Source organism: Brienomyrus brachyistius, chromosome 7 (genome assembly GCF_023856365.1).
Source record: "Brienomyrus brachyistius isolate T26 chromosome 7, BBRACH_0.4, whole genome shotgun sequence".
In the NCBI taxonomy this organism is placed as follows: Eukaryota; Metazoa; Chordata; class Actinopteri; order Osteoglossiformes; family Mormyridae; genus Brienomyrus; species Brienomyrus brachyistius.
Genome location: NC_064539.1, coordinates 30911232 through 30925522, shown reverse-complemented (window position 1 = coordinate 30925522; position 14291 = coordinate 30911232). Strand labels below are relative to the sequence as shown.

Below are 14291 nucleotides of genomic sequence, written 5' to 3'. Positions count from 1 at the left end.
GACGGTGAGGCCTGATGGACAATGAACAATTTTCCAGCAGCTACAAGATTATTTTTTATAGTCACCTGGGATTGGAGGTCTGACACTCCCATCCAGCTTCTCCTCAGTCACGTCCTGAAACACTGTTTCTTCCTTCACCCCCCCATTAAAGACGGGACACACTGTACTCTCTGCTTTCTGAGGGAAAGAAAATTGAGTCAATAGAATTATTCTGTAAAGAGTTAATCTGGTCTATGGGAGTGAAAGCAACATGTTTCAGCATCACACACAGAGGCAGGGCCAGGTCTATCAACCAGGTATCATACAGGAGATTATTTTCCTGACTGATACTGAACACAAGCTGCCCTCAAGCTGCTGCTCTCTCTCTACTCCTAATCCATCTAAGCAGCTCACTGCTGAAGGTACTACAGGGTAAAAGCACAGCTGACATGACAGCAGGCCTGTGAAGGTGTTTAGATGCAGATTCACTGTCATAGTTACGTGACTGGAGACAGAGACTGTTAAAAATCCCAGATGACTTCAGAAAGGTCAAGGTTCATGCAGTTGCCTGGATACTAACAAGCAAGGTGAGCAACCTGTGAGTGCAGAAGGCAGCTGGGCCCCACACCAGCAGCGCTCCATTTCACCTTGTCTGGGCTGCTGTGCCCGGCCCCGTCCACATCCGATATGAGGACGTCCTGCACTTCCTCCTTCACATCTGCCACACTTAGCTGGGGAGGTTTCTGGTCCATGCTGCAGCTGGGCACAGCCCTGCGGGGGGACGTCTGTGAGCAGAAAGGGAATGATGAACATGATCATTTTGCAGAATCCTAACACTGACAATGTATCTGTCCTGCATAGCATATCAGAGTAACAGGACATGTGAAAACCACAGAATTCCTTTATAACTGTGCAAACAGATAATGAAGTCCCATCATCACAGCTGGATGGACTTATGAAGAGGATGCAGTCCTGGAGGCTGGAGCTGCCTCTACTCTACATGTCCATGGTCTGACCTGAAATAACAAAACTAAAGCTGAACTTACCAGCTTGGGGATCAAGTGCAGCCAGTCATTCCTTGGCTTTGCTGAGAAACCTAGAGGTCGCATCCACGCTGCTCTGTTAGTAAGTGCTTTTCATCTCCTGTCTGTGGTTCTGGATACAGCTAAAAAAAGTGAACTTGGTTTGATGTTCACTCCAGACTGAAAACAATCAAGTCTTAACTAGATATTATTCCTCCAATGCAAAAAATGAACCAGCATCCCAAAAACAATGACAAACTATATGCTGTGAAAATGACAACAGTGTAGGTCTATTCACTTGAACAAGCAGGAGGATTCTAGCGGGCGAGCGGACGGACCGTTTTCTGCGAAAATACACGCTGCCATCTACTGGAAATAGCTAGTCAATTGTCTTGCACATGCGCGGTATATGCGCAAGGTTTCCGCTAGACATAAACATATTTGCTACACACGCACCGAGCGCAGCCAAATCTTGATGATGAAATGTACGTCACGTTCCCCGTCCGAAACCGAAAGCGCAGGCAGAAAAGCACGAAGTGGCCTTTAACACCCCCAAAGTCTAACAACTTTAAAACCGTTTATTGGACGTTTACCAATTTCACTGCACTGCTATTTCTGTTTGTTGCAAAAACATCTACCCTCTCCTGATCTGGTGCAATATCACTGCTATAGACATGCGCCAAGCAGAGTCGCCTGCGTCCGCGTACAAATACGCAAGATTCCGCGCGCATAACCGTCCGCGGACGGAAAGCGCACACCGGACAGTGAAGTATGAGCTAGGCTCGAGTCCTTTCTTCCTCAATTCAGCTTTTATCTCCCCGCAAATTCAATTCGCCCGCTATTAAAACATAGCCTAGGACCGCCCAAAAAGCATGGGTCGGCACCGGAATGCCAACCTTGGTATTATTTAATATCGTCCGTCCATAATACTCACCCCACAACTGCCATATTCTTTCCGGCTACAGCGCTGTCAAGCAGAACTAAACGCCATGACGTAACGACACAGGCGCATTGTCCGATACGTTTAACTTGGTGACGCTGTGCCGAATACAGGGGCGACACCCTTCGGAGGATGCGGCTGTGTAGCCTTTGTAGGCTGTGTCCTGCGAACATTCGAGAAACGAATATTGGCATCTCGGCTAAAGAGTAACGCATTTCTGGGCTGCATTTGCAGGAGTGGAATTGGGGCGGCCTTACCGCGCCGCTGCCGCACTCGCTCTCGGAATGCAGCCTCTTACGATGCCAAATTTCTACGGCATATACTTACTGCTGGACGGTATTGAAATTACACGTGTTAGAAAGCCATCGGTTTAATTTGTCATATCAAGTATTATTTTAAAAAATCGACCGCAATTGTATAATTCCATATATTTTTTAGCATTACTAACTAGGTTTCTTTACGCTTCTGCATCTAAATACATTTATTAAAACTGGTCGTTATTATGAATTTAAACCTAAAAATATTTGTCGGTATTGTGCAAAACTACTGAAGCCAGGTGATATAATGGACAAAAGCTTGTACATTAATTGTATATATATTTTCAACAAATGTCAAAAAGTCAAAGCCCTATATTTATCATTCGTATTAATATTACAAAGATATAAGAACACCTAAAATGCTCCTTCTGAAAAATAAATAAAAATTGAGATTTCTGAAATTTGCAAGATGTAACACATACAAGTGAATTAAATTATCCATTGTTTCAGATTCATTCGCATAACAAACGCCGATGCATCTTCTCCCCCAATGTTGCTCGGGATATCTCCGTCCTGCTAACCGGCCTCCCTAATTAGTCCACACTGTGATTGTGTGCGTGACTGGTGATGGATTCAGCCTTGTGCCCTAGGCTGCCAAGGATCGGCTCCAGCGTCCCTCCACCTGCGACCCTAAGAAGGATAAGCGGCAGAACGAGGAACGACATTCAAAATGAAAACCATGCCTGGCCACCAGAGGGCAACCGCGAATAAACATTAAGTTACCTTTACATCAGGCAGAGGCTCTGGTACAGTTGTCTACCGTTTGCAGGAATGTGTAAATTGACCGATGTTTCTGAGAATGACACTGAATTATTCGTGGACTGGAAAAAAACATAAAATTTTTCATGTTTACGGACAATGCAAAGTATTTGGAAAGAAATCGCGTTAATTCACCATCTTCAAAGTAGGGAGTAAAGCGTAAAAAATGAAACTTATCTAAATGTTTGCAGATGAGTCCACATTATACTATTCTTTCATTCACTCCTTTTGGTCATTTATTTACATTTATCAGTACTCCACCTTGTCTCCCGGTTGACAAAAGAATACTGTGGTTGCTGAGGGTCAAGCCCAGCTGAGTAGTCCTGACATCAGCTACCCACTTCCAGCAATTCCTCACAGGGTCTGGACAGGATTATGTCCAGAAAGTACCTCAGGCAAATTCAGGAGATACAAGCCATCATCTGTGGCTACAGCCTACATATAATCCTGTTATACAGCAAACTGTTCATTAATCACACTATGACTACTTGCCCTGAATCCACTCATGTCACGTAGATTCTATACTGCTTCAGTTTTGGTCTGATTCGTCTCAAAATATGCTTAGTTCCACGTCTCCACCTGTGTCCAATGTGTCTGCTACATTCTAAAAAGACCCATCAAATACTGTCTGAGTTTTAACACTGACAGGTTGAGAGATCACATGCCTGACCAGTGTCGAAACCAAATGTATTCCGATTAAAGTTTCCTAACTGAGTGAAGTTTTTCTCACTCTGGGAGCACTGGTGGGGTCTCTACCCTGTATGAATCCGCTGGTGCTTCTTTAGGGCTCCAGTGTTAGTGAAGCTCTTCTCACACTGGGAGCACTGGTAGGGCCTCTCCCCTGTGTGAATCCGCAGGTGGACCTTTAGGGTTCCTAGTTGGCTGAAGTTCTTCTTACACTGGGAACACTGGTAGGGTCTCTCCCCTGTGTGAATCCGTTGGTGCTCCTTTAGTTTTCCTAAAACACTGAAACTGTTCCCACACTGGGAGCACTGGAAGGGCCTCTCCCCTGTGTGTATTCTCTGGTGCTTTTTTAGGTGTGTTAAATGAATGAAGCTCTTCCCACACTGGGAGCACAGATAGGGCCTCTCCCCTGTGTGAATCCGCTGGTGGTCCTTTAGGTTTCCTACATGAATGAAGCTCTTCCCACACTGGGAACATTGGTAGGGCCTCTCCCCTGTGTGAATGCGCTGATGCTTCTTCAGTTTTTCTACAGCACTGAAGCTCTTCTCACACTGGGAGCAGGGATACAGTTTCTCCCCAGTGTGAGTCTGCTCATGTACCTTCAAGGCTCTTAAATACCTGAAGCTGTTCTCACACTGCGAGCACTGGTAGGGTCTCTCTCCTGTGTGAATCCGCTGGTGCTTCTTTAGGTTTCCTAAATCACTGAAGCTCTTCCCACACTGGGAACACTGGTAAGGCCTCTCCCCTGTGTGAGTCCGCAAGTGGATCTTTAAGGTTCCTACTTGACTGAAGTTCTTCTTACAGTAGGAACACTGGTAGGGCCTCTCCCCCGTGTGAATTCGTTGGTGCTCCTTTAGTTTTTCTAAAGCACTGAAGCTGTTCCCACACTGGGAACACTTGAAAGGCCTCTCACCTGTGTGAATCCGCTGGTGCTTCTTTAGGACTCCTGCTTGAGTGAAGCTCTTCCCACACTGGGAGCACTGGTAGGGCCTCTCTCCTGTGTGAATCAGTTGGTGATTCTTTAGGCTTCCTACATGACTGAAGTTCTTTCCACACTGAGAGCACTGGTAGGGCCTCTCCCCCGTGTGAATCCGCTGGTGGTACTTTAGGTTTCCTAACTGACCAAAGGTTTTCCCACACTGGGAGCACTGGTAGGGTCTCTGCCCTGTGTGAATTGACTGGTGCTTCTTTAGAGCTCCTACTTGACTGAAACTCTTCCCACATTGGGAGCACAGGTAGGGCCTTTCCCCTGTGTGAATCCGTTGGTGATTCTTTAGGTTTGCTACATGACTGAAGCTCTTCCCACACTCGGAACACTGGTAGGGCCTCTCCCCTGTGTGATTCCGCTGGTGAATCTTTAAGGCTTCTAATCGACTGAAGCTCTTCTCACACTCTGAGCATTGGTGTGGCCTCGCCCCTGTGTGAATCCACTGGTGCTTCTTTAGGTATCGTAAACAACTGAAGCTCTTCTCACACTGGGAGCACTGGTATGGCTTTTCCCCAGTGTGAGTCCGCTCATGTTCCTTAAGAGGTCCTACATGACTGAAGCTCCTCCCACACTGGGAGCACTGGTAGGGCCCCTCCCCAATGTGAATCAGCTGGTGCTTCTTTAGGTTTCCTAAATGACTGAAGTTCTTCCCACAATGAGAGCAGCAGAGAATATTCAGCATCACACTGGGGTCAAATTTCTCAGGGTGGGATTTCTTGATGTGTCTCTGGACGAAAATCTCTGACGTATATGGCAGTATGGGACAGTAAGGACAAGGGAACTTGTTCATTCTCCTCCCTGATATGAGAACTTGGTCTGAATAAAGAGGCATGAAGAAAAGCAAACATAAGTTTGGTAATGGGAACAAAAGTGATCGATTCACGAGAAATAACATCCATGGCAGTGGAGTCTAACAGACCAAGAATTCAGTGACACATACTGCATACAACAGTAGGTATCTGTGTGATGCAGCATGTGCAATTTTCTCGAAAAGCTGGAAGGTTTCTTTTTTATAGTCACCTGGGATTGGAGGTCTGACACCCCCCTCCAGCTTCCCCTCAGTCACGTCCTGAAACACTGTTTCTTCTTTCACCCCCCCATTAAATACGGGACACACTGTACTCTCTGCTTTCTGAGGGAAAGAGAACAGAGTCAATAAAATTATTCTGTACAGAGTTAATCTGGTCTATGGGACTGAAAGCAACATGTTTCAGCATCACACACAGAAGCAGGTCCAGGTCTATCAACCAGGTATCATACAGGACACATTTTTTTAACACAAGCTGCCTTCAAGCTGCTGCTCTCTCTCCACTCCTAATCCATCTAAGCAGCTCACTGCTGAAGGTACTACAGGGTAAAAGCACAGCTGACATGACAGCAGGACTGTGAAGGTGTTTAGATGCAGATTCACTGTCATAGTTACGTGACTGGAGACAGAGACTGTTAAAAATCCCAGATGACTTCAGAAAGGTCAAGGTTCATGCAGTTGCCTGGATACTAACAAGCAAGGTGAGCAACCTGTGAGTGCAGAAGGCAGCTGGGCCCCACACCAGCAGCGCTCCATTTCACCTTGTCAGGGCTGCTGTGCCCGGCCCCGTCCACATCCGATATGAGGACGTCCTGCACTTCCTCCTTCACATCTGCCACACTTAGCTGGGGAGGTTTCTGGTCCATGCTGCAGCTGGGCACAGCCCTGCAGGGGGACGTCTGTGAGCAGAAAGGGAACGATGAACATGCTTTGAACCTGTTCATTTGCCAGAATCCTGACACAGAAGATGGATGTGTCCTGCAGCACCAGACACTGAGCTCTCAGCTCTGCTCTAACTGGGGCATCAGCATGAAGATCTGAAGTATCTGGAAACTCGTTCTGGCTAATGAGGTGTGTGTGGCTCTTTGGGATTGGATGCTGTGCATGTCATCAGAAGGCTGTCAGTTCAAATCCCATGGCTGGTAGAGTAATCATGTCACTGTTTGGCACTTCAGCAAGGCTGAAAATGCTCCAGGAAGACTCAGTAAATGGCTATCAATAGCACAGCAGAGTAACAGGATATGTGAAAATTTCAGAATTCCTTCATACTTGTGCAAATAAAGGCTCACCATCATGGCTGGATGGACTTCTGAAGAGGATGCAGTCCTGGAGGCTGGAGCTGCCTCTACTCTACATGTCTATGGGCTGACCTGAAATAAGACTAGAACTGAATTTACCTGCTTGGGGTGTAAGTTCAGCCAGTCTTTCCTTGGCTTTGATCAAGTGGTCACAGGTCAAGTTCACGTTGCTCTGTTAGTAAAAGCTTTTCATCTCCTCTGTCTGTGGTCCTGGATGCAGCTAAAAAAACACAAACTTGGTTAGACATACATACCAAACTAAAAACAATTAAGTCACTGCTAGATATTATTCCACCAATACAGTAAACAAACCAGCATCCCTAAAACAATGACAAATTAAATGCTTCGATAAATATGTAGGTCTTTTCCACAGTTGTGGCACCATTACCCCTCCTCCAGCTAATCCCTTCTCCTTCCACACCCCAACACTAGCCCCCCTACACTCTCTCCCCACCACCCCAAAATATCTTCATTAAAAGACCAACTTCTGTGACTTGTCTCCATGTAATCAGGTTCGCCTGTGCATGTGTGCTTCTGGCTGTCTTCTCATGTGCCACCACTAAGTGGCGCTGTTTCAGTTTTGGTCTGATTTGTCTCATTCTGATTTTCAATCTGAATGTTTAATTTTGAGAACTGATTCTACTGTCCAAGTATCAATTTAAACAGCAATTGAAATGTTTACAACATTACAGGGTGCAGGGGGGTATTCCAGAAAGCGGGTTTAGCACACTGTCCGAAATTAGTTCAGCAAACCTGATTAACATCCGTTCCAGAAACCGAAATTAGACTGAGCATCATCCAATCGACGTGGCAACTAATTTTCAGAACTAAACCAACTCAGGAGCAGGTTTAGCTGACAAAATTGTGGGTTTAAAAGGCAGGGCTGTGTCTGCAGAGATCAGCAGGAGTTCTTCTCAAGTTAGACGCTTGGTCATTTCAATATCACAGTCTACGATTTATTCAATCATATTCACCTGGGATCAGTAAAGTTTAATTTGATTGACAACTCTTCAATTGAGGGGGCACAAAAAAATGCAGCAGAACATTCTTACGCATTATATTAAGTAACCTAGTTACATATTGATCCGATGTTTGTTCATCATTAATCGATCATAACAGTTAATGTATTTCATGCAGTTACTATAATTGTTCTTGATTTGTACTTGAGTAGCGAGCGAGTCACTACACCTAGACCACAGTCACATTTCAACCTGGCTCACAGCAGGGCTGGAGCCAGGATTAAGATCACTATAGGCAAAGGCATGACCCAGTTTCAGTGTATGTGTGGGCTCAGATTCACCCCAGAAAGACATTACTGCGGCACATACTGTACAATACAGCTACCATCAGCTGAAAGACCCACCATTCCGTAACACAGAATAAGCCAGAGGAACCGCAACCCCTCCACTTGCAAATCCTCAGAGTTCTCAGGGACATCATTGCAAATAAGCATTTTCTCAGTAAGCGCTCACAAGTCCCACAACAAATGAAATAAAGATTCACTACAGTTTCATTCATGAGCTCTTTATTGCCTCTAAATAAAAACGACACACACTTTAAACTTTGTGGTGATTTCACAGCAGAAGAATCATCCATCTTTGGCAACCACAAAACTCACCTTTAACCAGTATTCCAGAAGTTCAATTTCAAAATTAGTTTTCTTTTCTTTGAAAAGATTAATATTCTTCCTCTGGAGAGTACACTTTCGTGTTTCCTTCTCCAAAAGGCCTTTGAATAGTCCCTTAACGGGCAACTAGGAAGATTTTGTTAATCCTGAGTGGGGCTGTTTTTTTAAAAGCTTCGATTAAAATTTACCTTCCCAATTACTCGACAGTATGGTGGAAAGACAGAAATAAAAACAGATCAAAAGCCTCAGTTGTGTGTGAAAACTTTACATTGAAACTGAATGAAAATGCAGCCACTGCAGAACTTAAGGTACAAACCCTTTATCCTCTTTGACTAACCTAGATGATATGTGTCATATCACTTTAACTTAAATTATGATTGGCTAGAACAGTGCATGCGGAACTAGTGCAAATACAGTGACAGTAAATGTTGCACTAATTTTTCTTAAACAAATATTAGGTAATATTGAAAATGAACCATCAATAAATTTGCTATTTCCTATAACAATAAAATAGTTTTAGCATAACTTACTGATGATCTCAGTCCAGCTGACTATTACATTACTTGTGATGTAACAGTTGCATAATGATATTAACATCACAGAAGCTGAGTGGTGAAACTAAATTATCCTTTATTTGTCATTTGCACAAATACAGGTACGTTGGAATGCTTCTATTCACCTATCCCATCATGCAGACACACACAAGAGACAGTAGGTTTTGAAGTCACAGCGCAGGATCAGCCAGCATTTAGGGGCCCCTGGAGCTGGGGGTTAAGGGCCTTGCTCAAGGGCCCATGGGCATGTGGCCAGGACTCAAACCAGCAACCTTCAGGTCACAAGTACAAAAGCTTAGCCAGCTAAGCCACACACAGTGGCGCAGTGAGTAGTGCTGTCGCTGCACACCCCCCACTTTGTGAAACTTGTGCATGACAATTTTTGCACTGAGCCACACTGTCTTTTTCGGACTTTAATGAAAAATACTGCCACACGGCCGACATCGGTCTTTTTCTTTGCTACTTCGCTAGCAAGCAGTGTTGAGATCACGTGGGCTTTGCACGCTGGCTCTGGACGCTGCTGGATAGAATAGCTGTAACGGAGTTTATAGCTGAACGGACTGCTTATATCGGAGATTTTTAACGCAGTCCGATATAATCCGATAGTTTTTTTTGCCTGATATCGGACCTATTTCCGATATCAATATCGGATCGGGACATCCCTACCGAAAACATGCAACTTAAGTGAATTGGAAGAGTGTGAATTGTCAGTGTGTGTGTGTGAGAGAGAGAAAGAGAGAGAGAGAGAGAGCCCTGCGATAGATTAACACCCCATCCAAGGTTGGGTCCTGCTTCGTACCAAATGACATGTCTGTTATTAATATTATAACGTACGCAATGGCTGATGATGGGTGTTTGATGTTCCACCAGGCCGGGCTTCAGTTAGCATTAACACTCAGAGCTAAATAAACTCAGACCCCAAAGCAGTAATCAGCGTTTCTGGACCTGATACGATGTTTACGTCGTTTCAGGCGCATTGAAGTGATAGTTAAGGCTTAAACCCCAACTCGCTTTCAGGAATACAACCCCAGGATATGAACCCCAACCAGGCAGGGGCGCCCATAAGGGGGGGAAAAGGAAGGAAGGGGAACTTTCAGGGGCCCGGTGACACCCGCCTTTCCTCCCCTCCGGCGCTCGGCAAATTTCAGTTCAATTCTTTATTATTGTCATTGTACATGATAGCACAATGAGAATGTTTGCATGGTTAAGGGAGTCAAAGACACAAGACAAAACGTACTATTTACATATTATGTACAAAATTACAAATGTGACAAGCAGTATGTAGTGATGCGGCGTCCTTTAGTGCCCGGTACAGATTTTATCCCCCCCCCCCAAAAATTAATTCGCCCGCTATAAAAAAATTTCCTTCGGGTTAACATTAGCATAGGGATACCAAACTTCCTATTATTCGGTATCGAATTAAAAAAGAAATCAGTGGTATCGCAAGTCCAAGGTACTCACCCCAAAGCCCTTCCTGCTACTCCGCTGAAGAGCCGAGGCGTAACGACCACAAGGGTTATTACGTAATACGTCTAACGTCATGACGCACGCTTGCAGCTTCGTGGTTGACGCACGTTCCGTTTACTTTCTGATATGCACGTGTCAGAGGGTCCGGTACAACCCAGGATGGACTAAGAAGCTGGAGTAAGAAGCCGGAGCAGCTGTAGACGCCTCTGTCAACCCTGGTCTTGGATGAGTGAGGCAACGGGCAGTGCTGACCACGGCGCCACCGTGCTACCCCGCGTCAAACAGTGATTATTTTAATCTGGCATATTCAGCAGGTCTATTAGTGAGAATCAATTCCATGTATTTTTTTATATGGAATTAAAAATTAATACCACGGCTGGCATGCAACAACATTAATTCGCGTTTTCTCTGGGCACAAGTGAAGGAGTACATTTCCAAAAATATTGATACTGAAGTATAGTACAGATATTTAAAAAATGTATTTAAGAACAACACTCTTCTCTCCCCCCCCCAAAAAAATAAATAAATAAATAACTGATTTCAACATATATCATGTCTATAACAGTGTGTGAATTATTGTTCAACTAAAAACACACAAAAACACATGCATTAATAAAACGCTTGGATTGCTGAAAATGTGCTTCTGACGTTTGGATAAGTCAAGTGGAACATTTTATTACAGCCGTCAGAAGGTCTTTGTGGCTTGTGTTTCGCATAACATTGTCATACGTGATGGATGTCTGCTGGACATAAATAAGGACACATTACGGGATTTTAAGGTGTGATGCAAATGAAGCCAAATACGGCAGCAGCATCACAGACGAGGAGAGAAAAGCTGGCAGGAAACCTGCGTCATCTGTAGGCTGGTAAGCAAACTTAATGGTTTGATTGAAAAGTAAAATCCAAATATATAATTTATTTAGACATTATGAATCACACTGTGATCAAAATGTTTTTCAAATGCAGGGATTCACTGTGTATGACAATTTTTTAAATCTCAATATAATTAAAACAATTTTGAACAACTTTTTTTGTATTAACATTTTTTGAGATTACAATGATCAGGTTGAACCATTAAAACTGCACAGATTTTACCTGCTACTCCATGACTGAACAAAACAATTTTAAAGACCAAAGCTGTAATTTAAAAAACAAAAAAAACCTAAATTGCTCATGAACAATCTTAAACTGGTCCTCTTCCTTCACAGGTTGGCAGGCTGGGAGCACCCTGGCCAAGAGAGAATCCAGGGGCATCTGGGGGCAGTGTTCAAGTACTGGATTGGGTGGATGTAGGAGTTTGGGTGTCGCAGGAATGAGGGGATCAACTCCTTCAGCCAGCCTTCCTTCAGCCAACATCTCAATGTGGCTCAGGTGGGAGTTTTCACACTCATTATTCCACCCAGGTCCCTCTCCAGCATGTTGAAGCGGCTTTCTGCACATTCAGGATGGGTGCTCCTCCTGCCAGACCATGTTTCTGCACTGTGGTCGGCACACCTTGATCTCAATAATGATTGTTCCACCATCTCTTCTCCCTCCGCAATGACCACCTGCTCCTGCCTACTGAGTCTGGGATCAAGATCTTCAGCCTGACGAGCTGCATGACAACGCAGGTGCAATTATCGTATGGCTTTGTTGCAGGATTTTGATATCAAATAAATGGTTTTTGCTAGAAGCCTGTATGGTTTATACACATTGATTTGTTGTTACCATTGCATTATGTTAGAAGCCCACCTCTAGCCTCCCAAATCCCACAATGCTTTCAGTACTGAGCATAATGGCAGTGAAGTCCTCTGTTGACATCAGATCCTCAGTGGTTGTAGGTTTAGTTTTCCCGTCTCCACATCACTCCACACCCGACATCACTGTACCATTTTCGGCATTGTGCAAACATTCTGGTGATGCCAGAAGACGAGGATGTGCCCACTACTACTTGCTCCCACGCCTGTAGCACATCAGGGAGCTTTGGTGGAGTCCTGCAGTTGCCCTAGATGGTCTGCTTGCGTGCTTTCACTTCACGCACAAGTAGAGCAGCTTCTCACGACCGGAGACACAGGCAGAGTCATTCACCTGTGTTAGTTTGTTGGTGTGTCTTAAGATCTCTTAATAAAAAGTCTTTGGACAATGGTAGCAGTGCTAAGGCCTTTCTCCTGAGTGAATCCGCAGGTGGATATTGAGGGTTCCTACCTGATTGAAGCTCTTCTCACACTGGGAGCACTGATACGGTTTATCCCCAGTGTGAGTCCGTTCATGTGTCTTTAGGGCTCCTACTTGCCTGAAGGTCTTCTTACAGTGGGAGCACTGGTACGGCCTTTCTCCTGTGTGAATCCGCTGGTGCTTCTTTAGGTCTCCTAAATAACTGAAGCTCTTCTCACACTGGGAGCACTGGTAGGGCCTCTCTCCTGTGTGAATCCCCTGGTGCTTCTTTAGGTGTGCTACGTCACTGAAGCTCTTCCGACACTGGGAACATTGGTAGGGCCTCTCCCCTGTGTGAATCCGCTGGTGGATATTTAGGGCTCCTACTTGACTGAAGCTTTTTTCACACTGGGAGCACTGGTATGGCTTCTCCCCAGTGTGAGTCCGCTCATGGGCCTTTAGGGATCCTACTTGATTGAAGCTCTTCCCACAGTGGGAGCACTGGTAGGGCCTCTCCCCTGTGTGAATCCGCTGGTGGATGTTTAGGGCTCCTAAATGACTGAAGCTCTTCCCACACTGGGAGCACTGGTAGGGCCTCTCCCCTGTGTGAATACGCTGGTGGATATTTAAGGCTCCTACTTTACTGAAGCTCTTCCCACACTGGGAGCACTGGTAGGGCCTCTCCCCTGTGTGAATCCGCTGGTGGATATTTAGGGTTCCTACTTGACTGAAGCTCTTCTCACACTGGGAGCATTGGTATGGCTTATCCCCAGTGTGAATTCGCTCATGTGCTTTTACGGCTCCTATTTGACTGAAGCTCTTCTTGCAGTGGGAGCACTGGTAAGGCTTTTCCCCTGTGTGAATCCGCTGGTGCTTCTTTAGGTCTCCTAAATAACTGAAGCTCTTCCCACACTCGGAGCAATGGTAGGGCCTCTCGCCTGTGTGAATCCGCTGGTGGATCTTTAGGGCTCCTTCTTGACTGAAGCTCTTCTTGCAGTGGGAGCACTGGTAGGGCCTCTCCCCTGTGTGAATCCGCTCATGCTTCTTTAGGTTTCCTAAATGACTGAAGCTCTTTCCACAATGAGAGCAGCAGTGAACTTTCAGTATCACACCAGGGCCAAACTCCTTAGGATGTGATTTTCTCATGTGTCTCTGGAGGGACGTTTCTGATGTATAGCACCGTACTGGACAGTGAGAACAGGGGAACTTCTTCACTCTCCTCTCTGGTAGAAGAGTTTCAACTGAATAAAGAGGCATGGAGAAGAGCAAATATAAGTTTGGTAATGGGAACAAAAGTGATGGATTCAGGAGAAATAAAGTCCATGGCAGTGGAGTCTAATAGAGCAAGAATTCAGTAGCACAGATTGCATACAGCACTAGATATCTGTGTGATGCACCATGTAGAATATTCAGGAAGCTGGAAGATTTTTCTGTAGTCACCTGGGTTAGGAGGCCTGACACTCCCTCTTCTTGTTCTCCGTCTCCCTTTAGTATGGTCCACCTGAAGAGGGACAGTCACCTTCTCCTCAGTCACGTCCTGAAACACGGTTTCTTCTTTCACCTCCCCATTAAATACGGGACCTACTGTACTCTCTGCATTCTGAGGAAAAGAGAACAGAGTCAATAATATTCTTCTATAAAGAGTTCGTAAGGTCTATGGGAGTGAAAGCAAACCTGTTTCAGCATCATACAAAGAAGCAGGTCCAGGTCTACCA

General features: G+C 45.1%; 2 protein-coding genes and 1 pseudogene across 19 annotated transcripts in view; all 3 read right to left on the bottom strand.

The window, feature by feature from the left end:
* Positions 1-14291, bottom strand: part of LOC125746318 (zinc finger protein ZFP2-like) — a 20017-nt gene that overhangs the window by 3392 nt on the left and 2334 nt on the right. For 2 of the 5 annotated variants that reach the window (XM_049020192.1, XM_049020193.1), the window contains exons 1-4: positions 10438-10500; positions 6787-7015; positions 6259-6396; positions 66-177 (exon numbers count right to left, since the gene is read on the bottom strand). In XM_049020192.1, coding sequence (XP_048876149.1) covers positions 66-177; positions 6259-6396; positions 6787-6792 — 256 coding nt within the window. In that variant the 5' untranslated portion in view covers positions 6793-7015; positions 10438-10500. Of the gene's footprint in view, positions 1-65; positions 178-626; positions 765-1025; positions 1145-1935; positions 2073-6207; positions 6397-6786; positions 7016-10437; positions 10501-14291 lie in introns of those variants that run through there. The other 3 variants (XM_049020190.1, XM_049020189.1, XM_049020191.1) reach the window with 3 other exon arrangements.
* The window catches only part of LOC125746312 (zinc finger protein 271-like), a 22738-nt pseudogene continuing 12099 nt past the window's right edge, over positions 3653-14291 (bottom strand).
* LOC125746309 (zinc finger protein 501-like) overlaps positions 11340-14291 on the bottom strand; it is a 59212-nt gene continuing 56260 nt past the window's right edge. For 10 of the 14 annotated variants that reach the window (XM_049020158.1, XM_049020157.1, XM_049020162.1 and 7 more), the window contains one exon: positions 11340-13626. In XM_049020158.1, coding sequence (XP_048876115.1) covers positions 12577-13626 — 1050 coding nt within the window. In that variant the 3' untranslated portion in view covers positions 11340-12576. Of the gene's footprint in view, positions 13818-14016; positions 14177-14291 lie in introns of all 14 variants that reach the window. The other 4 variants (XM_049020169.1, XM_049020170.1, XM_049020173.1 and 1 more) reach the window with 2 other exon arrangements.